The sequence below is a fragment of the Vigna umbellata genome, chromosome 1 (genome assembly GCF_029865625.1).
Source record: "Vigna umbellata cultivar VRB3 chromosome 1, Vumbellata_1.0, whole genome shotgun sequence".
In the NCBI taxonomy this organism is placed as follows: domain Eukaryota; kingdom Viridiplantae; phylum Streptophyta; class Magnoliopsida; order Fabales; family Fabaceae; genus Vigna; species Vigna umbellata.
This window is the reverse complement of record NC_142165.1, coordinates 103,267,945-103,291,188: the sequence shown is the minus strand read 5'-3', so window position 1 is coordinate 103,291,188 and position 23,244 is coordinate 103,267,945. Positions and strand designations below refer to the sequence as shown.

Below are 23,244 nucleotides of genomic sequence, written 5' to 3'. Positions count from 1 at the left end.
TCAATAAAATATTTGTCAATAAATTTTATCTTTGAATTATATAATTCATTTGTAATTACTAACAACTACATATTCATAACGTAGTAGCACCTTCTCCTTTTTGTTAGTTTCGTCATAGTAAATATGAATATGTAGATCTGAGATCTATAAAGATGTCGGACCTGTGGAGTCCGATATCTGATTAACGTCAGTCACAAAGACATCAGATCTGTTAAATACCCTTTCTACACTAGTGTCATTATGCCTCCTCTCCTCATATTTTTCCTATTCTATTTTCACTTCCTCCTCTTTTTATTCTTCTCTTCTTCTTATCATCATATTCCTTTAAAAAAATTAATCAGCCTTTTACTATTCATTTTCCTGATCGAAAAATTTATCCTCAGATAAATTTTTGATGAAAATATTTGTTAATAAAATATAGTTTAGTAATAAATTTTATCAATAAATTTTATTAACAAATTAATTATCGCTAAAAATATCAATCAATAATTAAATCCTAAAATTTGTTGATAAATACTATCAACAAATTTATATTTGTCAAAAAAATCTACTTGCACGGTAAAAATTAGTTAATAATTATAAAAATTTATGTAATCTTAATTTATAAAAAAAGCTCTATTTTTTTTTAATTTTTTTATAAAAAAACAAAGAGATCTTAAATAACAAGTACCTAACAAATATCAAGATATGATATATGCTAATAAGTAAAAGAAAAGATAGCAATAGTTATTTTCTTAAAATTAGAAATATACAAGTGTGGAAACTACTATTTTTTTATATTTCTGGATCAGATAGATAATTATGATATTTAAGTATGTTATCAAAATGCTTGATTCCAACTATATATAAATAAGATTTTATTGATAGAAACAAAACATCTTTCACTTTAAAAGATCACTTAGCTTTAAATTATATTCCAATAGAAACAGTCTTAATGTTTGTGCATATAATGTGACTCTCTTTTTTCTATATCAATTAAACACATTTGACAATATGACACCAAATTAACAACTGGTGAGTGGGAAACATCGATAACAAGACTAGCCTTATGTTATTGTTAATTTTACGGGAAATTAAATTAAATTAAATTTATAATTCACAAAAATTGTTGATTTTTTAAAGGGAATTAAATTATATTTAATTTAATTTATAATTCATATTGAAATTAAAAGTATTTTTAATAATTATAATTTTGACACGTTTTTGATAAATTCAAATGCAAAAATCTAACCCTTTACTAGGGTTCACCGTGTGAGTTGGTAGAATACCATTTCAGTGTCTAAAATTTAAATGATCTTCATCGGCCATCTGTATCCAGCTCTTCTAATGATGTCAAGAACCCCACATTATTACATTAATTTGGAAACTACCTTTCATCTCTTTCTCTAGAATATTCTCATGCTTACCTACAGAAGTCTTCAAAAATATATCTATTCATAATAAATTAAATTAAGTATAATTTATGGAATTAAATTAAATAGAATTATTTGAATTAAACTAGATAATATAATTTATGGAATTAAAAATATATTATTAATTGATAATAACTTATATTAAAATAATTTAAATTTAATTAATTTCATTTGTATGTTTTCGACCTAGTTTTAATCTATCAGCACATTATGCTGGGTGTTTGGGATTGCGATATCGCTGTTTGAATTCTCTATAGCTGCCAAAATAAAATTATGCTCACTGTTTTGGGAATGGAGTATTGTCAAAATAGATTTGGTAAAAAAAGAATTTTAAAACAGATCAAGTTGAGGTAAGGAAGATTATAATAAACTGAATCAAGTATTTTTATTTAATTCATTTCACCCGCAATTTAAATTTGATTTAAGCAGGACTGATGCATACATTTATGAACCAATTTACTTTTATAAAATAATAATTCTATTTTAAAAATATTAAAATTGAAGTTGTATCTTTTAAATACATACATGCATTATTATTTATATCAATTTATTATACCTAATTTCGAATTTAATAACATAACTTCAATTTTAAAAATGTATGTTTTTTTATTTTTATTTATTTATTTTTTCTTTTAAATTTTAATTTTAAAGTTAGTTGAAGTGACCTCACCCTTAGACTAAAAGAAGGAGTTCAACAAACCCTGTATAAAATTGTTAGGTAAGTTGGTCTGGAGACTGGGTTGGTTTTACCAGCTCTGTTTCTATTCAACAAAAAATAAAATAGAGTAGGAAACTTTTTTTTTTTCTTAAAACCAAATAATTCATAAACCACTAACATAGGGGTACCTTATTATTTTTTTTTTCTTTATAATGGAGTGTATGGTTAAAAATAATGAGGAAAGGTAATATAAATATATGCCATTTTTTATTAGTAAAATTCATCACTTCATTTTTTTTTTGTAATTATATTTTATCTACTATCTTAGCAATTTATATATTCTTTAAAAGATGCATATACTCTAAATCAGTATCAAAGTTTTCTGTTAAAAGATCAAAGTAAATAAATACTCAAAACGAACTCAAAATCCAAATAGGTAAAGTCCTTATTTAAAATTTTAAAAAAATCTCAAAGTTTATGTTGGTATTAATTACATTAAACATAAAAAAATGTCTTAACAAATTTAAAAAGAAATTTTAAATAAGATCATGATAAAAAAGTTTTTCATTTTCAAATTTATTTTAGATCTCTCGATAGTTCTAGAAAGAGTGTCAAATTTAGTTTTAGTTTCATTTGCTATTCATTTTTATTTTATTTTTCAGTTTTACGAATTAAGTTATTGTCAACAATAACTTCTCAGATAATATGTTGATTATATAATTGAAATTGGTATAACTACTCCTAGTGTTAGAATTCAGAAAATAATTATACTAAATGTTCTAGAAGCAGGAAACTAAAATAGCCCAGGAAATCGAGATTGAGAAATGATAATTTCCAGGTCACCAACCTGTGAAAATTGTTTTTGATCTTCGATAAAAGTATTAGTTAATTAAAAAAACACAAGATTGTTGAAAATATTAAATAATAGAAACCATGTACTGTGTATGGCGGTGTCTCCTTATATACATTTCATGCAGAAACGCGTGAAATGATTGGTGTGGGCGTCCATTTACAACAACAAAACTTACTACTTTTTCATTCTTCACCAGCTGTCTACAACTAATTCAAAAGTTCACGACCTACCTTTTTCTCACTTTCCTCTTATCTAACAATCTCTCTTTTTTTCTCCTATAAAATACCATTCTTTGCATTATCAACCAACATTCTCACAAATAACCAAAAACAATTTCACTCAGTTTCACACAAAACAATTCTGCATGGCATTTTCAAGACTTTTACTGTTAACATGCATTGTTGGGTATTTTCTGATTGCCTCTGCATCCAATTTCTATCAAGATTTTGAAATAACCTGGGGAGATGGTCGTGCCAACATACTAAACAATGGCGACCTTCTCACTTTGTCTCTTGACAAAGCCTCTGGCTCCGGCTTTCAGTCAAAGAATGAATACCTTTTTGGCAAAATTGACATGCAACTCAAACTAGTCCCCGGCAACTCTGCTGGCACCGTCACTGCCTACTATGTAATAAGCCTACGATTTATCATTCATATTGTTTCTAAGTTTTATCTTTTTAGAAATGCTAATGGGAAATACTTGTGGTGCTTAATTTCAGCTGTCTTCAAAAGGAGCAACGTGGGATGAGATTGACTTTGAATTCTTGGGGAATTTGAGCGGTGATCCTTACATTCTCCACACCAACGTGTTTAGCCAAGGCAAGGGTAATAGGGAGCAACAATTCTACCTCTGGTTTGACCCAACTGCTGATTTTCACACCTATTCCATCCTCTGGAACCCTCAACGTATTGTGTAAGTTTTTTTTCTAGATGGTTTTCCCATGTACATGTTTTGTTCTGTTTTGCTTTGGTTTCAAACTTGTGATAAAAGCAACGCGTTGAGTCTGTTTGTCAATTTTGTTCGAGTTCAGATTCTCGGTGGATGGAACTCCAATAAGGGAGTTCAAGAACATGGAGTCAAAGGGTGTTCCATTCCCCAAAAACCAAGCAATGAGGATATACTCAAGCCTTTGGAATGCAGATGATTGGGCCACAAGGGGAGGGCTTGTAAAAACCGATTGGAGCCAAGCTCCATTCACGGCTTCATACAGAAACTTCAATGCCAATGCTTGCACTGTGTCCTCTGGAACTTCTTCTTGTTCAAACTCTGTCTCTTCTCCCAATGCTTGGCTCTCGGAAGAATTGGACTCTACTAACCAGGAGAGGCTGAAGTGGGTACAGAAGAATTACATGATCTACAACTATTGCACCGACGCCAAAAGATTTCCACAGGGCCTTCCTACAGAGTGCAACACTGCCTAATTTTTCTTATCAATCCTTTCCATGCTCCACTTTCTTTTTTATTTCTTCTGTTGTACTTTCCATCATGATCAATTCTTTTATTCATCGTAAAACATTGCTATCATGATAAGTTTTCTTAAATATTTGCATAAAAAACTTGCCATATAAATCGTCTATTTAAAAACGTTAGATCTTTATAGAAGTCATGTTAAAATACAATTAATTAGTATAAAACGTTCAATAATTAGAATTAATGTTGTTAAGATGGGTTACAACCGGAACATCAATTTGGTCTATCACATGTTCGGGTCAGGTTAGGTTTGAAAAAAATAATTTTTTTTATAGGGACTAATTTTCAATCTGATTCATTTAGAACTTGACTCACCTGGATTCAACCTCATGGTGAGCTAAGTTGACTCATCAACTCACTTAATTTAATTTAATTATTTATTATTTTGTCTTTGATGTTATTAATTAACACTTATTTTCATTGTATTATAGATGGTGATAAAGAAAAAGATGTTTCAAGAGAACAAAATATTATGGATTTATCCATTATTCAATATTATGGACAAGTGACACAAAAATAATCAAACTTATTTGTTTGTTTTTTGTTTTTGCTTTTGAATTACATTTGGATTGTATGATAATTTTTTTTTGAATTGTTTTTCAAGTTTCACATCATTTTAGAGTAAAATTTATTTATATTTAAATTACAAAAAAATTGTAAATTAATGAATCAATAAACCAAGTTTAACCCACCAATCCATGATAGATCTGGTAATGTTTACATTTTTTTAGCTCGCTATAAGTAAATCGGATTGAGTTTGATTCACTAGGTGACCAACTTATGGTGAATCGGGTCGAATTCAACCGAGTTACCAGTTTTGACAAATAATTAATTACCCTAACACAGGTTAACGTATAATTTGCAAACATTACCTTATTAAAACATAATTAATATGTTGTTCATTATCTCTTTAGATTTTAAGTTTATTGAGATAATATGAGTAGATTAATTTTACATTATTCAGACTTTTATACAATGTGACTATTCAAATACCAAGTTTTCGATCAAAAGCTATTACAAACGGTGTTAATTGAATAATATTATTAAGATTAATATTTAAGATATTCATAAAAATGTTGTTGAACATTGACTGAATACTAATATTCTTTGAACTTTTATCGAATTATATATTATTATAAAATAAAAACTGGTTAGAGGGAGTCCTAAGTGTTGACATATTCTTTTTCCAAATTAAAATGCATGGAACCTATATTAAGTAGAGATAAAGTCAGTTTTTCGATAAATTGACATCGAAAAAGAATATAAAGTTTTACCTTATATAATTCCATTATGTAAAATTGAATTAAGTTTTAAATTTATCTTAAGACTATAAAAAATTGTCTTTATGAAACATTTGATATATTTTTTTTATGTAAGAGAACGTGTTAAATATTTCACATTAATTAAATATAATATCAATTTATGGTATATAAATAAATAAAATTTTTATTTTAAGAATAATTTTATAAAATTAATTTAAACTTAAATCTATTTTATAAAATTATATTCCGAAGAGTTGTTCAAATAAAACACATTTTCTATCTGTCAAAAGCTTATTGTATTACTAGGAAAATTTCTGAATAGTTTCCAAACAATATTATTACAATCCTTTATTTATGATAAGGGATAATAAGAAAATAATAATAATAATAATAATAATATAATAATAATAATAATATAATAATGAAATAATACACGAGAATCAAAGCAAAATCTAAAATTTAAAGTATTGAGTACTTGTATTTGTGATTGCTAATAACTTTTAACACACGAGAATCAATGCAAAATCTAAAATTTAATGTAAAACTAATTAATTGTGGTAGTTAAAAATTATCACGAGGTTAAAGATAATTTACTTTAAACACTTTGTCATATTTAAAAAAGAAAAAATTAATATTTTTTATAACTTAAAAAGTTTTTTATTTCTCTCAATATTTAAAAGGTTTATTTGATGTTATTTAATATTTTAATTTTTTCTTACTCACTTCCTATTTTATTTAGGAAAAGTCAATATAGTCCATGGTGTTAAATTAGTATTGACACACATATTTAAGTAATTTTAAGCTTCTTTAACTTTAATGTTTTTACTTTTATTTATGTATTTTTTTTTTTACTTCCTTCAAAGATATTATAAAATACAATAAATAAAAATAAAAATAACGATAGAATGACACACATTTATATTTATTTAATATATATTATAAAAAAAGTTATTTTTTGTATTCAAAAAATAAATAAAATGTTAAAAAGAATAGTATCAAAGTAGAAAAAATATAGTATCAAAATATTACTTCTAGTAAAAATAAGAAAAAAAGAGTTAAAAAATCCAAAATTATTGACACATGTCATGATCTAAACAATATAAATATTAATTTAATAAGTTTATGACCACTCATTTTAAATAAAATGATAATTAAATTAAAGAAAAAAATGATGAAATCAGATTGAATAATCCTATAATGTTTAATGATCCTCGAATATTGAAAAAAAAAAACTATTATTTATGCAATTGAAATAAAAGACTAAAAAGGGGAAGTGATTAACACAGATCAACGCAAGGGCTTGGTGGCGGTGCTGGGAACATTCTGTGGAAACCCACATGCCCACTTTACACCAACTTTGCAAGCTGGTGACTCCTTATAAAACCAAAAGCGCGTCCTATGATGCAACCAAACCACTCCACTTTCTCACACAAAACGAGTATGACACCCCATTTTCTAATACTTAATGTTTTCTTTCAACTATTCTTTTAAATGCTTGCACCTTCCTCTGTTGCTTCCACATCTTTCAACTTATAAATACCAATCCCACTTCTCTTCTCTGCCACAGACATTCCTTCATCCTTCCCTCATTCTTATTTTCAAATCAACCATGTCATCTTCAACAATAATTATCCTTTCTGCATTCCTATTCTCCTTTTCCATTGCAGCTTCTGCTGCCAACTTCTATCAGGATTTTGAAATAACATGGGGAGATGGCCGAGCCAAGATACTCAACAACGGCGACCTTCTCACTCTTTCTCTTGACCAAGCCTCTGGCTCAGGCTTTCAGTCCAAAAACGAATATCTGTTTGGCAAGATTGATATGCAACTCAAGCTTGTACCTGGAAACTCTGCTGGAACTGTTACTGCCTATTATGTAAGTACACATCCAAAAACATGTTGAAGTTTTGTGCTTATGCATTCCTTCATGCTAGTCCTCTTAAAATCCCATGATTTTTATTCTAATTTGGTTTTGTGTGATGTAATGTAATACAGTTATCATCAAAAGGGTCAACCTGGGATGAGATCGACTTTGAATTCTTGGGGAATCTGAGTGGTGACCCATACATCCTTCACACCAATGTGTTTAGTCAGGGAAAAGGCAACAGGGAGCAACAGTTCTATCTTTGGTTTGACCCAACGGCAGATTTCCATACATATTCCATTCTCTGGAATCCTCAGCGCATAATGTAAGCATTTCTCAATGATCATACATCCCTGACAACGTCATATTTTAGTTTCTCAAAAGGTTTGCCTTGAATTATGTTACTGAATGTATGGTGGTTGACACATGTTTCAGCTTCTCGGTAGATGGGACTCCCATAAGAGAATTCAAGAACATGGAATCAAAAGGAGTTGCATTCCCTAAGAATCAACCCATGAGGATATACTCTAGCCTTTGGAATGCTGATGACTGGGCAACGAGAGGTGGTCTTGTGAAAACTGATTGGAGCCAAGCTCCTTTCACAGCTTCTTACAGGAATTTCAATGCAGATGCCTGTGTCCATTGGGGATCATCATCTTCTTGCAGTTCCAATTCTGGCTCCTCCAATACCTGGTATTCGCAAGAACTGGATTCAACAAACCAAGATAGACTGAGTTGGGTGCAGAAGAATTACATGATTTACAATTATTGCACTGACACCAACAGATTTCCTCAAGGCCTTCCCCCAGAGTGCCAATCATCATGATTTCCTACTAATAATTCTGCTGCAAACAAGTACCACCACAGTTCTTCATTCTTCATTATTGAATTCATTTTCACTTGTATGAACGTTGATTCTTTGATTCTTTGGTACATGTCCATTCTTTTACAAGAATAGGAAAGAAGCATCAATAATACTTTTCTTCAATCCTTTACACTCTGCAAATTCTACAGTAACACGTTTGTCCTAGTTAATATTCTTTTGTCGATTCTTTAATGGAGTAATTGTCAACTGACTTGAAAATGGCCAACAAATTAACCAACAACTGCCTAACTACACATAACCATGAAATAAGATATTAATGTCAAAATTTTAGACGTATTCCTTACTGTACGCATACAAATAGTTTTAGAAGTTGAAACAATAATTATTTTGAATACCATCTTCAATTTCTTATGCTATTTTTTTTTATTTTTTTCCCCTTATAGTTGTTATATTTTTTTAATAATATTTTTTTACTTCATCATTAATTCCTGTTTGCGACTTCTTTTCGCTCTTCAATGATATCTTTTTCATTACCCTTAGACGTATGTTTAGTGAAAATATTGCACAAAAAATTGATTTAGGAGGAGCATGGCAATGTTGACTATGTTGTGACAAATTTGGTGGAGATCATTTACAATCCAAGGATCAATTTATGACTCAAAGAAATCATAAGTTAAAAGGGAATGAGTCAATAATCAAATATCTAGGTCTTAAATTTGTTGAAATGCCTAGATATTAAAAAAGTTCTTTTTAGAAAGATGGAGTGACACAATTTTTGTAATCAGCATAAAATCTTGTGAACCATTCTAAAAAAGCCAAAATATTTAATCAACTATTGAATATGGCGAGAGGAAATGTTTAACCACTATAAATTCAAATATAGAGTAAAGAATTCATCCCATATTAAATAGAGATAAGTGTGATAAATAATAAGCAAAAAAAAATAATCACAAACTCATTTTAGAATTGAAGATGTTATTAATTATATCTCTTATACGTGAGGTAATTCATGAGTCGAATCAATTGTTCACAATACTTAATTTATTTAGATTGGAAAAATCATAGGATTTTATGAAATTGTATAGTGTTACTTAAATTCATGGTCTATCGTATTTATGAAGAAGCAAATAAAAATTGAATCCCAACTCTTTGCAAAATTTGTGTAAGTCAACAGTGTGAAAAGAAGTAACGACTAAATTGTTAAAGAATATTAAGTGGTAAAAATATCATTAATTATATATCTAAAATCATTTTACTTGACAATGCTTTAATTTAAACTTCAAATTTATTTTCTTAAAAAAATTTATCATCTAATCAAAAAGTGAACTTGAATTACTTGTTATCTAACCCCTTTTTACAGTACCAGGAACCAACCCATGTGAAAATTTTATTGTTCCATAATACATTATCCTTGTGCACATTAACTCTTTAAAAAATATAAACTAAAGATAAAGAAATGAAGAGATTTTACGCTCACTATAACAAAACCGTTATTTTATTGTAGATATTTTTACATCATAAAAGAGCACGAACGGCGAAGAAACACAGAGATATGAAGAAAAAAATAATAAAAGAATGGTTTTTTTTGTATCACTTGTTGTGGGTATTGGAAGATCGAAATCCAGTTCTAGGAGTGTGTGCATTCAAGTGGAAGGCCTTGAGGGAATCTCTTCCTATCCTTGCAGTAATTGTAAATCATGTAATTGTTCTGCACCCAGTTCATCCTCTTCTGGGCAGTTGAATCCAGCTCTTGTGATAGCCATGCATTAGTGGCAGGAGCAGCAGAGGAAGGAGAATTTGATTTACATGAGGATTTTCCTGCATTCCAAACACAAGCATTGGCATTGAAGTTCCTGTAGGAAGCAGTGAAAGGAGCTTTCGACCAATCAGTTTTGATGAGTCCACCCCTTGTGGCCCAATCATCAGCGTTCCAAAGGCTCGAGTATATCCTCATGGGTTGGCTCTTCGGAAAAGGAATCCCAATTGATTCCAAATTCTTGTACTCTCTGATGGGGGTTCCATCCACAGAAAATCTGCAGCACACAGTTATAGGAGACAGAAATTAGTGACTGAAACAAATGATGTGCATCGAAGAATTGTAGTAGCTTGCAATTTATATGTGAAGAAGATTTGTGTTTTTTTTTTCCATCGGCTTGTAGAAGATTGGATTGGGTGCTGAGTGCTTACACAATGCGCTGGGGATTCCAGAGAATCGAATATGTGTGGAAATCTGCAGTTGGGTCAAACCAGAGATAGAATTGCTGCTCTCTGTTACCCTTGCCTTGTGTGAACACATTAGTATGAACAATGTAAGGATCACCGCTCAGATTTCCCAGGAACTCAAAGTCTATCTCATCCCAAGATGACCCTTCTGAACGCAACTGAAAAGAGCAAAACAAACAATATTATAAGTCTCTGTCATTGTTAGGTAAGAACAAATCATGCAAATGCGGTCTCCATGATTTATGAAATGGAACTTACATAATAAGCAGTGACAGTGCCAGCAGAGTTTCCAGGAACGAGCTTGAGCTGCATGTCGATCTTTCCAAACAAGTATTCGTTCTTGGACTGGAAGCCAGAGCCAGAGGCTCTGTCAAGAGACAGAGTGAGAAGATTGGCGTTGTTGAGAATTTTGGCACGACCATCTCCCCACGTAATCTGAAAGTCTTGGTTGAAGTTAGCAGCAGCAGTGAGAAGAAAGTAAGCACTTAGAAGGATAGGAAGAAGTGGTAGGCTAGGAGAATTGGTTGAAGGCATTTGAGAAATGAACAGGGAAGGTTTGCAATGTTTAGTGGGAAATGAAGCGTTGATGTTTGCGGTGTGATGAGACGATGGAAGAGAGAAGAAGGTATATATAGTGAGTGAAAGTGAGGGTGGTTGAGATTTGGAGCAAGTGGGAGAGGAAAAGGACACGTGGATAGATAGTTGTATTATGGTAAGAAGAAAGCTGTGAAAAGGTTGTTATGAAAGCAAGTTGTGTCGTGTTTTGATTTTAATTTAATAATTTGAGAAGGTGATATTGGTGGCAGGGGATCACGCGGGTTTACGTTGCTTTTCCCGAGAGTTGATAAAGTAAGTGTAAAATAATAAGATAGGGTCTGACCCTAAACCCAACACACGCACATCTTTAAGGAACCGCCACCATTCTTCATTTATTTTTTTATTCTTTGGTTTGCATATATCAAATGTCACTCACCTAATCCGAATACCACTGGATTAGCTTCCCAGGCGCTCACTGCTAACCAGATTTACATTTTATTTTTCTTACATGGATTCTTGTTTAACTTTATTTTCTGGATTATAGGGCAATTGATTCATTGGTATCTTCACCCACAACTAACAAAATTTTAAATTTGCCATGAATTTAGATTCTTCCTCTGTCTCACAAGATGAATAAAGTTTGAAATATTGAGAGAAAAAAATAATGAAAACTCAAGAAATATAATTTATATTAACGTACTTTGTATTAAAAAATTATTTTAATTTATTATGAATGTGAATAATTTTTATTTATTACGTTGAATTTGATATATTTTTTGTTAACAGTAATTTAAATAATAATATACTAATTATTATTTAAAAAATATATTTCAAATTTATTCCTACAAATTAATTTTAAAATTTAATTTAATTTTCAATTTCATTTTAATATAATTTTCACTATTTCAATTTATATTTATATCAAATTTTTACAAAAATAAATTAATAATCATTTATTTTATTAATTAAAACATTTTTTAACATACCTATTACATCATTTTCAAAGTATTAAAAAAAAATTCTTTAAAATTTTTCAAATCCTAATCCAAACAATACCAAAATTCCATTTCCATCTCCAAAGTCCATTCACTCAATTTCTCTCACATTCACTCTCGGATCTAAACACAACTTTTCATTTGGATTAAGATGTTAGCAATTGGTGGTTAGATTTTGGAAGAGTTCAAATGGCGGTGGAGAGTGTATGATCCTTAAAATTTAGGACACTGTTATGATTATTAGTTTAGCTGTAAAAGCGTTTGCCTTGGCTGTCACTTGGCGGTGTCTCTCTTCCAAAAGGAAACAACAAAATGAGATAGGGTTTGTGCAGCTAACTCTATGAAGTGCAATGTTTCAGACTCTCTCTCTCTCTCTCTCTCTCTCACCATGTCCCAAACTTAGGGGAGAGGGACCAACCGCGTCTCTTCCAACAATATCTAATCTTTTTGTTTCTGGATAATAGCGAGCACCATCTGTGAACTTTCTTATTCACAAAAGCTACCCAACTGTGTCCAGCTTTGCTTTACAAATTGCATTTTGGCATGCAGTGCCTAACATTGTCCTCACCTCACCAACCAACATACTTATAAATAACATCATCAACCATTTTTCATACACATACTTATCCATTCAATCACTACCAATTGCTGAACATCTTTCACTCACTGCACACTATAACTGCTTTTGGAGATGGCTTTAACTTCTTCTTACATGCTTTTATTCCCCCTTCTAGTGATGATTGCCTTTGCTGGTGACTTCAACAAAGACTTTGATCTCACTTGGGGAGATGGCCGAGCCAAGATACTAAACAATGGAGAGTTGCTCACTCTGACACTGGACCAAGCGTCTGGTTCGGGATTCCAATCAAAGAATGAGTATCTCTTTGGGAAGATTGACATGCAGCTCAAGCTTGTCCCTGGAAACTCTGCTGGCACTGTCACCGCCTATTATGTAAGTTCTTCCTTTCACTTTGTTATATCATGCAACAATAATAGAAATAACAATTCGTTTATACACTCAGAGTTAATGATCTGAGTTTGCCTTTTTGTTTTGCAGTTATCTTCAAAAGGATCAACTTGGGATGAGATAGATTATGAATTTCTGGGGAATCTAAGCGGTGACCCCTACATTCTTCACACAAACGTTTTCAGCCAAGGCAAAGGGAACAGGGAACAACAATTCTATCTATGGTTTGATCCAACTGCTGATTTCCATACTTACTCTATCACGTGGAACCCCCAGCGGATTATGTAAGTTCTCACCACTTTGTTTCCTTTTTCTTCTCTATCCTATGGTCCTGTCCTTAACATGATTTCTTACGTTCATTATTCAGATTCTCCGTTGATGGCACTCCCATTAGAGAGTTCAAGAACTCAGAGGCTATTGGGGTCCCCTTCCCAAAGAATCAGCCCATGAGGATATACTCGAGTTTGTGGAATGCCGATGACTGGGCAACAAGAGGTGGACTTGTGAAGACAGATTGGACACAAGCTCCATTCACAGCTTCCTACAGAAACTTCAATGCTCAAGCTTGCATATGGTCTTCTGGAGCATCGTCTTGTGGTTCGAGTGCTTCTGAATCCACCAGTGGTTCTTCGTGGCTTTCGCAGGAGCTGGACTCTGCAGGCCAACAGAGGTTGAAATGGGTGCAGAGGAACTACATGATATACAACTATTGCACAGATGCGAAGCGTTTTCCACTGGGTTTTCCTCCCGAATGCAACATCTCTTGAGAGAAACACAAAGCGATGCATACTTTTATCTTATGTTCTTCTAGGATCAGAGTGCCATTCCTATATTTGTGTATTTATGTAGCTATTATACCTAAATTCTTTCATTTGTTCGTTCCCCTGGTGGTCATCACTGTATTAACAGCCATTTTTATAATAGAAAATACGTTCTTTTCTATAATACTTTAGAGCTCGTATCGTGGTAGCTACTAAAATCAGTATAGCATCTTCTAGAAGTTCAAATTTGTTTTCATTAATTTTTCACTCAATAAAAAGGTTAATATGAATATAGATAATCTTTTTTACTTCTACATAATTTTAGAAATAAATGTTGAATTTAATCGACTTACAAAAACCATCAAATTGCACTACCGATAGGTTATATAGTAAGAATAATGATAAATTTAGTTCTGAATGGTTAACATAATTAGAATGTTTGACTGGATTAATCTCAAATATAAATTTCTATTGAAATGAAATATTAATGATTTTTTTTATAAAGTAAGCAAAATTAACTTAATGAAATTATAAACCATCACCAGTAACCAAGTAGATATAATTAAATTGGTTTCAACTGTTAAGTTACATTAAAATATAATTCTCATTATAGAAATAGTTTCCATTGCCAAATTAATGGTGTGGGGATGAAGTTATCCAAGCCTCAATTCCGCTACCGGTGCAACGAATCAAAGAAAGACTGGATACGGATATGGTTGGATGAAACGATAAACATGCATAACTAAGGTGATACATGCCCGTGGATATACTGTAAGAATCTCTAGATGCCCAATCAACTTAAAGTAAAAGGAGCACCCAATGCAACAGCACAATAAGATAATAAGTGATAATACAACCAGAAATCAAGTTGCTCAAAAATATACAATGATCAGTCTTAGTTATCGTCTCAAATATGAGGTATTGCGTAAATACATCATCCCTAAAAACCCAAAGCCAATAGAAAGTCAAGAGCATAAACATAAAATGAAAAACAAATGGCAATCACGGTTTTTCCTAAGCATCAACAAACTGTACAAGATACCGGGACAGACGTACGGTCAAATCAGATACAGAGGTGCATAAATTAAATATTAACACCGTGGACTGCACAACTTGGTTGGCAACTGATAAAGACTACTAAATCTGCAGAATATCAGTATGATCTTAAGGCTAACTGTTAAGCCTGCAACCATTGTCCAAACAACCTATTCATCTAACTCCTCTATCTGTGCCCGTTTCTCAGCTGCTATCTTCCTGATAAAGAACCCCCACCTCATTGCTGCCTTGATCTTCAACCATCCCACAACAGCTCTGCCTGGGCGAGAACGGTCCTCATCATAGTTTGGTATATTGGGAGATGGCATATATGTTGGGAATGAAAAGCCATCCTCCGCACTCATGGACCCATGGCCTCCCATGCTGAAGAGCCGAAGCAAGTGCTGCATATCTTCATTCTCTAACATTTCGTGACTTCTGAGGCGGATTTCTTCTTCTGAAAAGAATTCATCAACCCCCTTGTCCCTGTTGTGTGACCAATCATCAAAAGGGTTTAGAGTAGATGGCTGAATAGAAGAGCTACCAGCATGAAACCCTGACGTCGATGATTGAGGAGGTCCTAGAGCTAACCCAACTGTCCCATGATCGTTTCTAGTGTTTGGGGTGTGGTGAGTATTGGTAATTAATTGGTCATTAGACAGATATAATGAGCTATCGAACTGACTCCGGGAGCTTGAGTTTGAAATCAATGACTGGGTTGGATATCGTGTTACCTCATTATCGTTATAACCTGAAAAGAGATTGAATAAGCATACATTTGCATCCCAAGATTACCATTGCACAGTTGCAGCCTCAAAATTTTCTTATTAACAGAATTATAGAAAAGATCTCATTTGAATAACTATTATCGCTGAAAGTTGTATTCAGAATCATATGAGACACAAAAGTAACTGAATATGACAACCCCAGTTCAAACGAAAAGGAAGAGGGGTTAGGAACAGAAAAAGAGGATATCATTTGAGAGTTAAGGAAACAGCAATCCTTACCCCCAACTGACATCCCAGAATTCATTTGATGTTCAGAAGGAACGGACACTGGAAGTCCCGGCAGTTGCAGCTGATGATCTAAACCAGAACCATAATCAATTGACTCAACACGAAGTTCATTTTCAGATGCAATAGAACTGGTATTTTGGTTGCCATTAACAAGTGATTTGCCATCATAATCTACAACCTGTTCCCAATTTTCGTATGCTTTCTTCACCAACGAATCTACATAAACCTGGATTTGCAAAAGCATTTTAAAGATACCATAAGCTTATACTACTCCCAACAGAAACTTTGAAGAAAACTGCTAACTCTAAGCTTTAGCAACTTTTGAAGAAGTACAACCAACTATCGTACATAACATAACTACAAAATCTCATCAAACCTTAAAGTAATAACTTTCTGCCTATTAATATCAGTAGAAGAAACACATGCCGTAGACTAACCTTCTGGGTATCAGTGAGAGAATCCGCAGAAAAGAATTGTTCTCCTGATATAAGGCCACGCAGCTCATAGATATTGTTAAAAATAACACCAACATTTCTTGCATCTTCTGGATAATAAACATGGAGCTTCCCACTTAGAACACATGTTTTTGCATGCTCTAAAAGTGCCTCCCACATCTTGTTCGACATACCACTTCCAAGGATCTACAGTTGAATGGTATAAGAAAATAAACCGTAAAAAGACCTAACCTAAAGATTAAGACGCAAAACCCAAACTTACATTCCGCAATTTCTGTTGATCTTTAACCACGAGCCGAAGAAAGTCTTCAACTGTGACTATTCCTGCATTATTCAGCTTCTTGTGAAATGATCCATCCTTGCCTATCTTCTCCAATCTCCACACTTCATCCGTCAATGCAGGAGGGTAGTGCTTCTTATATACTGAGAAAAAGGACAAAATATTGAATAAAAAAGACGGTGTTACACAGTAGGAGAAGGGAGAGCACTAGTGCTAGAGAAAGACAATGATGCAGAAGCATAACCCTACATTCTCCTCTATGATCTTTAACATTAAAAGCCACTGTCTTAGCTTCACGAATGCGTACGGACTCACAAAAGCCTGAGGCAACCTTCAGGCCAAGCCGGAATTTGCGGCTCCGTATCCAGCTTGAATTATCAGTAAAGGTCAGTTCCCCTAATGTTCCAACTCCTTCCTTGAGTGTTACTTGCAGGTCCCCAGTTAATAAAGGTCTCTTTCCTTCACGTTCTTTTACCACATGGCTTTCAAAATGCTCTTGGGTCCAATCTTCATCATCTTCATTGTTAAAATCACCTTCAAGGACAACAACATCAAGCTTAACAGAGGATTCAGGTCCAGATGTTACAACGCTTCCACTGTTGGCATCAATCAGAACAACATGTATTGGAGCCCCCCGCTCGCCTTCTACTTTTCCTCCTGTGAAGAGGGGAAGAGACAGCCGGGACTTAAATTGCAGCTGCAAGTTTCTACCTTCAGGGCCTTCAATCATTTTAGGTGGAGACCTGGAAATATTAGACTGTTAAAAGAAATACTAATCGAACTGAGGTAGAAAATTTAAATATAACAAATGTTATGTTGCCATTGAAGTTGTTACACGTATATTTGAAAGAATGGACATAGCACAGCACTAAAACGGGAAAACAGGCAAAATGGCATTGCTATCATGCAACTTAATGATTAAAAACACCAAATCACACAACAGTAATCATTCTCCAATTTGAAGTACTTGCCTACTTCAAGGGGCAACGTAAGTCAATATTATTTATGTTAAGAAACTTGGTCAGTATCTCAATGCACATACTGTTTACAAATTAATGCCTATATGCAAGAACATAATTTAGACAATTAACTATATTTCTATTTTCAACCCAAGAAAGAGGCTTTACCTCTGAATTTTAAATCCCGATAGTTCACGTCAGTACCTTGATTACTCAAAATGCTTACTACAAATAGGAGTCAATGAAAGAACCACAACGTAAAAGCTAGTCATTGTAGCTGGATATAAACCATAAAATAGAATCTCATACTTCAAATGTGAATAGTATTTTATTAGAGTTTAACACTAGAATCTTTAGCAATATACTCCCTGCCACATCATATCTTGACATAAGTTTACTTTCATAGTTTTATATTTAATCGGTTTCCTTGAGAGAATTCTTAATCCTCTGACATATTTTCTTTTCTTTTCCACTCATTAGTCATCCTACCTAAACAAAAAACAAAACAATCTTCCTTATTTTCAAAACACCAACCAGAAGAAAAAAATACTTCTGAAATGAGTTTAATCATATACACAGCCATGTTCTTTCTTATGGCATACCAACACCAGTATTATGGAATGCAGCCATCTGTCACAAGATAACTTCCAGAGAGCATATCTTTTTCACCCAAAAACCAAGAAAATTGTTACATAAAAAGCACCCAATTTATACTGCAAAATCCAAATCTGCTAAAAATAATGCCTCAAAACTAAAAAGTGAACAATGAAATGATAATTATTATGTCCCCATTATCTGATTATAGTTATAATTCAAGGGATATAATGAAAACTACATGTTCAAATTAATTTCCAAAATTTATAAAGAATTTCTTATACCTTCCACCAATTCTTGCAGGACCTAACTTTGCCAAAGCACGCTCCACCTCTTCACTCACCTGTTCACATCAGCACTACTGAATCAAGAACCAAATGCAGAAACTTACAGGTAAAACAAAATAAGTCTTAACAGCATAATTTCTTCTATGAATACAAAGTTGTCAATTTTTTCAATCATGAGCCAAACACATACGTTCGAACTAATATGGCATACCAAAAAAAGAAGAATACTGATGGAACATTGAAATCAAATGTTTGTGAGGTATACTATATATTGTCATTCTGTAAACAACATAGTTATTGATCTTTACAGGAAGAAACATAAATCAAAACGGAGGTGACCTTTTGAGGAATCATCAAAAAAGAGGGATTTCAAAGTGTTATGTTTCTGAAGAAAAAAATACCATAAAGTAGGGGAGAGATCACAATTATACAGTAGCACTAAACAGGGTTGTTTGAAGGGTAAAAAAGAATTATTGAAGCCTATATTACAGTAGCACTGCTAGCACCCAAAAAGATAATAGTTTTGCCACAATGACTTGTTGAGATATTTTAGGAAGTTTTAGATTTTATTCTGTCAAGATATTTTAGGAAGTTTAAGATTTTATTCCTATTGGTTTTTTAATTTTGTATATTGGACTATCTTGGATTTATTACAAGCATATTCCCAAATCTCAGGGAGTTATTTCCTAGAATAGGCTGTGCTGGTTTCCTAAATTATCCAATCAATGTATGTATATATATATATCAAATGTATGTAATGTAATGAGACTGAATAAGACAACTTATTCTCTTCTAATTTTGATATGACTGCTGCTGAAAACTAAAATGCCATAGCAGCTCAGACCCCTCCTATCTGCTACACCACTGTAGTATGACGAGCAATAGGTCTTCTTAGGCAAGCAAGAATAGTATACATTTTAATTCTTTCATTAAAGAATAAGACATTTTACTAATGGGTAGAAGAATGTCCACAGTCAAGTAGAAATAATCCATTCTCAAAAAGCATATCAGATGACACAAATTTGAAGAATAGCTGTAATGTGTACAAAATGGCTTGTAGTTGGAGTAAAAGGAAAAATAACTTCGTAGAACGTATAGCCACCGTGCCCCCAACCAAACAATAAACATGTCAAAAAGAAAAGTATATAAAAAAAATTAGGGTGAGAAAGTAGTATGAAGCCAACTGTCTTACAACTCTACGTAGAATAGGCTCTAAAGATGAGCAAAGCTTCTGCAAACTGTCCACCTTAAGAGCTTCAACAATTACACTGCATAGTATATAACAACCAATTATAGGAAACTAACAAAAAATATGATATAAATTACAAAAATGTAGCATATGAATTATGATTAACAAAATCATGTTTGGCTTAAAAGATAAGTGTGTATATATTGATTTACTTGAAATAAACACACATTTCATTTGTTATTAAGAATTTACTGAATACTCGTTTAATCATCTCATCTTAAGTCCCAAAAAGCTGTGAGTGTGCATTTGAGCAAACAAAAAAACAAACAATTAAAAACATGGAAGATAAGCAAAAAGTGAGGAAATTTCTATAGACAGAGTCTAGATTGTACAGTGAGAGATATTTCCCTCTTATGCCCTTCATAATATCAAGCCAACAATCTCCACTGCGAAGGAAGCAAGTTTCAACAGTTTTTGAAGTGTTTAATATACATTTTATAGACCATATAAGAAAATTTATACAATCTCAGAAGTCACAATTTTGACTATTTTTCATGTGAAAACCTTTTACAAGAGAATTTTGAATAAAGAAGAGAGAATTTTAGTGAAGAAAAATTCTGAGATACACAATCAAATATTAAGGATTCCTCCTGACAGAAAAAGAGTAGAAAAAAACAGAAAGCATAAAAAACAAAATAACTAACTGTTTAAACCTTAGTGGCTTGGCCATTCAAATAACTGTTTTGACCACTAGGACGATTTGGAAATTTCAGAAAGAATCTTTTAAATATATGACACAATGATACCCAAACTGGAATCAAAACGATCAAGAAGAAAACTTTCGCATGAGCCACTATAATGAAAAGATGAAACCGGGATATCTCAAACACTGGTAACAAGTAATATTCCATCCCAAAACGACAATTGATGACAAAAAGTTCAATTACAACAGCACTTTAAGAAATATCCACAATTATCCAACTCGAGTAGCAAAAAAAATTTAAGTGTAGAAAATTACGAATAGTGTGACATAATTAGCCAACATGAAAAATATCTTCCGAAGTAAGCACATAGTACGATTAGAGTGACATCGACATTCCTTTCACTTGCTTCCAACTGGGAATCAGTACTAAAACGCCTTACATGTTTAATTAGTACTAGCACTCACCCCGCACCCCAAAAATATGACCAAGTAAGAATTAAAATCCCCCATCCCCAAACTTATAAGGTGGTTTACATAGGAATTCAAGAAAGCACACGAATGAAATCAATGAGCAATTAATTTACCTGGCGAGAGCAGGCCTCTTTCGTTCAGGCTGATCATCTTCTCCACCCTCCAGGCTCCTTTTTCCCATACTAATTGCGTCGGTAGATGGTTTCTGCATTTACACTCTCTCCTCCAACAATAGCCTAAATCACCCAATCTACAAACACTCCAAAACCACAAAAAGTCGTCGCCATCATCTACTCTAAAAAATTAACAAGCAGCAAAACCCTAGATGCTACAGTACCCAAAAAGAAGAAACTCGCAACAGATCTCGAATACAACAACAAAACAAATTGAACTCGAATTCCCTGAAACACCAACAAATTGCACATGGTGCGTACCTCAAATATCAACCTCTACCAGCGAATTTTCGAAGAACGGATGAAAACGAATAGAACACACTGGAGTGAGAGAAAACGTAATTGGTTCTTGGAGCTGAAAAATTGAATAAGAGATATGTAGCAGAGTGAAAAACAAAACAAGAAAACGAAGGTTTCAGTACCTGAGAGAGAAAAGTTGAGAGTGTTTGGTGAGAGAGAGAAAGAGAGATTGAATTACACGAAACTAGCTTTGGTTTGGCCTTAGTTGCAAGTCCAACAGTGTCAGTTCATTAGTTACGGTCTACTCTGGCGACTTTCAACTTGAGAGAGAGAGGATTAATCGCCTACTTTGCGGAACAATGTTCCTTACTATTTAACGGTTATGATGATCCTGATGTTTTATTTAATAACGATGTCCTTTTTTGCGCGGTTTTGATGGATTCTAGTAGAATTGTTAAGTTTGAGACAGTACCATGTTTGTGTGTTTTTATTGCTCGTAGTTATTTATGTAAGACGACCCTTGTCGTTTAATGGAAAACCAAAGGTTCAATCGTGACCGTGTGTTTGGTGATGAGATTAGAAGAGAAGAGGAAAAGGGCAATTGCTGCGTCACTGTATACAGCGTGTACTCTCCCCGATCACGTCACTGCCTGACCAACACCTAACATCATCACTCCTTTTGTTGTGGTTAACAGCATGCCACAACAACACTAACATCTATGTGTATTAAGGAGTTCAAATATCATGTTTTTACTATTATTTTAATAAAAGTTGCTAATGATGAAATTAATACCTTAGGCAATTTCTATTTGAACTATATTTGTCATAACATTCGAACTATATTTTAATAAAAAATATCATATTTTTTTCTATTTTCTATGTTTTTAATCGATAAATTTTAATCCTTTTAGAAAATATCTAAATTTATGGCATGTTTGACATATTTTCACCAACTTCATTTGTTTTGAAGAAAAAACTGTTTATAAAATAGTTTATACATTTTATGAAAAAAGGAAAAAAAAATAAATTAGAGAAGTCAACATAAATTTATATATATATATATAAATGTTTTCATTAATTTGGCAATTTGTGAGTAATAATTATTTAAATAGGTTTTTATTTCGGTTTATTACATTCTTTTAGTTTAAAAGCTTATTTTTTATTTTTAAAAAATTAATTATTTTGTAATCACTTCACAACAAAGTTGTAAAAATCATTATAATTTAAATAATTTAATTGTCACAATTATCCGAAACTCATCTCTTAAGTTGCCTTTCAACTTTATAAATTATAGCAAAAAAATTAGTCCCTAAATATCATGTGTGTATTGTGTAAAATTACATATTTTTAAGTCAAAAGATATATTTATCAATGAAAAAATATAAGAGGTGGAAATAAATTTGACTAAAAGTACTAGTTTCATTATCTAAATTATAATGTTACTAGTTAGTGTGTTCAAGATACTGGTTAAAAAAATTATTAGAAAGCCTTTATTTGGTGTTTTAATTAAAGCTTTTTAATTCCTGTCAGAGATTAAAACTTTGACTTTTTGTTATTGAAATTGAAACGATAAACACGCGGCTGGCGGGGAGCACAGGAGAATATGGATTTTTTGCACTGTAAGGATACAATAATTTAATAATTCATTACCATGCTGATAGTGTCACCACCAGCAAAGGATTCGGTTATACAGATAAATTGAGAGACTTTGGTTTTGCAATTAATGAGTCCTTATTAAGAAATTTCAAATCCTAAATTGAGAGGTGAGAAACTAGATTAGTCAACATATTTAGGTTTATTTCAATTAAAAAGGAAATGACAAGAAAAGTGAGCTGGCAAGTTTGAAAGCTGTTGACTGGGAGTCAATGTGAGTTTGCCAACTCCAGCAAGATTGTGAAACTTATTTCAATAAGTAAACAATTAATTCCCATGTTGTTCCTATTTTCGATTTACTACTGGATGCTTATTTGCTTTTCTAAAAAGATAATTTCATTAAATAATTAGATGTTACTT

General features: G+C 32.4%; 5 protein-coding genes across 11 annotated transcripts; 3 read left to right on the top strand and 2 right to left on the bottom strand.

Annotated features, from left to right (window-relative positions):
- The first annotated feature begins 3,223 nt into the window (after nucleotides 1-3,223).
- On the top strand, nucleotides 3,224-4,437 carry LOC124835080 (putative xyloglucan endotransglucosylase/hydrolase protein 23). Its single transcript, XM_047309954.2, has 3 exons — nucleotides 3,224-3,551; nucleotides 3,643-3,836; nucleotides 3,955-4,437. The coding sequence occupies exons 1-3, from the start codon at nucleotides 3,288-3,290 to the stop codon at nucleotides 4,343-4,345; spliced, it is 849 nt and encodes a 282-aa protein (XP_047165910.2). The 5' UTR covers nucleotides 3,224-3,287; the 3' UTR covers nucleotides 4,346-4,437.
- Nucleotides 4,438-7,172: 2,735 nt separating this feature from the next.
- LOC124835076 (putative xyloglucan endotransglucosylase/hydrolase protein 23) lies at nucleotides 7,173-8,555 on the top strand. Its single transcript, XM_047309951.2, has 3 exons — nucleotides 7,173-7,532; nucleotides 7,652-7,845; nucleotides 7,956-8,555. Exons 1-3 carry the CDS (start codon nucleotides 7,266-7,268, stop codon nucleotides 8,344-8,346), a joined length of 852 nt encoding a protein of 283 aa, XP_047165907.1. The 5' UTR covers nucleotides 7,173-7,265; the 3' UTR covers nucleotides 8,347-8,555.
- A 1,270-nt stretch (nucleotides 8,556-9,825) lies between these two features.
- LOC124835077 (putative xyloglucan endotransglucosylase/hydrolase protein 23) lies at nucleotides 9,826-11,183 on the bottom strand. The gene is made up of 3 exons (XM_047309952.2): nucleotides 10,828-11,183; nucleotides 10,534-10,727; nucleotides 9,826-10,379 (listed from the first exon to the last, which is right to left on the bottom strand). The coding sequence occupies exons 1-3, from the start codon at nucleotides 11,101-11,103 to the stop codon at nucleotides 9,974-9,976; spliced, it is 876 nt and encodes a 291-aa protein (XP_047165908.2). The 5' UTR covers nucleotides 11,104-11,183; the 3' UTR covers nucleotides 9,826-9,973.
- Nucleotides 11,184-12,414: 1,231 nt separating this feature from the next.
- LOC124835079 (xyloglucan endotransglucosylase/hydrolase protein 22-like) lies at nucleotides 12,415-14,013 on the top strand. Its single transcript, XM_047309953.2, has 3 exons — nucleotides 12,415-13,053; nucleotides 13,159-13,352; nucleotides 13,436-14,013. The coding sequence occupies exons 1-3, from the start codon at nucleotides 12,793-12,795 to the stop codon at nucleotides 13,833-13,835; spliced, it is 855 nt and encodes a 284-aa protein (XP_047165909.1). The 5' UTR covers nucleotides 12,415-12,792; the 3' UTR covers nucleotides 13,836-14,013.
- Nucleotides 14,014-14,662: 649 nt separating this feature from the next.
- On the bottom strand, nucleotides 14,663-21,556 carry LOC124835075 (calmodulin-binding protein 60 B). Of its 7 annotated transcripts, none has more exons than XM_047309942.2 (10): nucleotides 21,414-21,556; nucleotides 21,253-21,312; nucleotides 20,932-21,068; nucleotides 19,648-19,723; nucleotides 18,453-18,511; nucleotides 16,865-17,358; nucleotides 16,598-16,758; nucleotides 16,318-16,521; nucleotides 15,872-16,106; nucleotides 14,663-15,615 (listed from the first exon to the last, which is right to left on the bottom strand). In XM_047309942.2, exons 3-10 carry the CDS (start codon nucleotides 21,027-21,029, stop codon nucleotides 15,035-15,037), a joined length of 1,908 nt encoding a protein of 635 aa, XP_047165898.2. In that variant the 5' UTR covers nucleotides 21,030-21,068; nucleotides 21,253-21,312; nucleotides 21,414-21,556; the 3' UTR covers nucleotides 14,663-15,034. The 7 variants fall into 7 exon arrangements, with proteins under 7 accessions (XP_047165898.2, XP_047165900.2, XP_047165902.2 ...); XM_047309944.2 differs by having other exon boundaries at nucleotides 21,253-21,346; nucleotides 21,414-21,551; XM_047309946.2 differs by having other exon boundaries at nucleotides 21,253-21,346; nucleotides 21,470-21,485.
- Nucleotides 21,557-23,244: the final 1,688 nt, after the last annotated feature.

Excerpts from the sequence above, each read along its gene's own strand:
- LOC124835080 (XM_047309954.2), top strand. The coding sequence starts at position 3,288 with ATGGCATTTTCAAGACTTTTACTGTTAACATGCATTGTTGGGTATTTT. Across the intron at positions 3,552-3,642 it reads GCACCGTCACTGCCTACTAT|CTGTCTTCAAAAGGAGCAAC; the intron begins GTAATAAGCCTA and ends GCTTAATTTCAG. Across the intron at positions 3,837-3,954 it reads TGGAACCCTCAACGTATTGT|ATTCTCGGTGGATGGAACTC; the intron begins GTAAGTTTTTTT and ends GTTCGAGTTCAG.
- LOC124835077 (XM_047309952.2), bottom strand. The coding sequence starts at position 11,103 with ATGCCTTCAACCAATTCTCCTAGCCTACCACTTCTTCCTATCCTTCTA. Across the intron at positions 10,728-10,827 it reads GCACTGTCACTGCTTATTAT|TTGCGTTCAGAAGGGTCATC; the intron begins GTAAGTTCCATT and ends TGCTCTTTTCAG. Across the intron at positions 10,380-10,533 it reads TGGAATCCCCAGCGCATTGT|ATTTTCTGTGGATGGAACCC; the intron begins GTAAGCACTCAG and ends TGTGTGCTGCAG.
- LOC124835075 (XM_088105288.1), bottom strand. The coding sequence starts at position 21,029 with ATGCAGAAACCATCTACCGACGCAATTAGTATGGGAAAAAGGAGCCTG. Across the intron at positions 18,512-19,647 it reads AGCCTATTCTACGTAGAGTT|GTGAGTGAAGAGGTGGAGCG; the intron begins GTAAGACAGTTG and ends TGATGTGAACAG. Across the intron at positions 16,107-16,317 it reads CTCTCACTGATACCCAGAAG|GTTTATGTAGATTCGTTGGT; the intron begins GTTAGTCTACGG and ends TTGCAAATCCAG.
- LOC124835079 (XM_047309953.2), top strand. The coding sequence starts at position 12,793 with ATGGCTTTAACTTCTTCTTACATGCTTTTATTCCCCCTTCTAGTGATG. Across the intron at positions 13,054-13,158 it reads GCACTGTCACCGCCTATTAT|TTATCTTCAAAAGGATCAAC; the intron begins GTAAGTTCTTCC and ends TTTGTTTTGCAG. Across the intron at positions 13,353-13,435 it reads TGGAACCCCCAGCGGATTAT|ATTCTCCGTTGATGGCACTC; the intron begins GTAAGTTCTCAC and ends TTCATTATTCAG.
- LOC124835076 (XM_047309951.2), top strand. The coding sequence starts at position 7,266 with ATGTCATCTTCAACAATAATTATCCTTTCTGCATTCCTATTCTCCTTT. Across the intron at positions 7,533-7,651 it reads GAACTGTTACTGCCTATTAT|TTATCATCAAAAGGGTCAAC; the intron begins GTAAGTACACAT and ends AATGTAATACAG. Across the intron at positions 7,846-7,955 it reads TGGAATCCTCAGCGCATAAT|CTTCTCGGTAGATGGGACTC; the intron begins GTAAGCATTTCT and ends CACATGTTTCAG.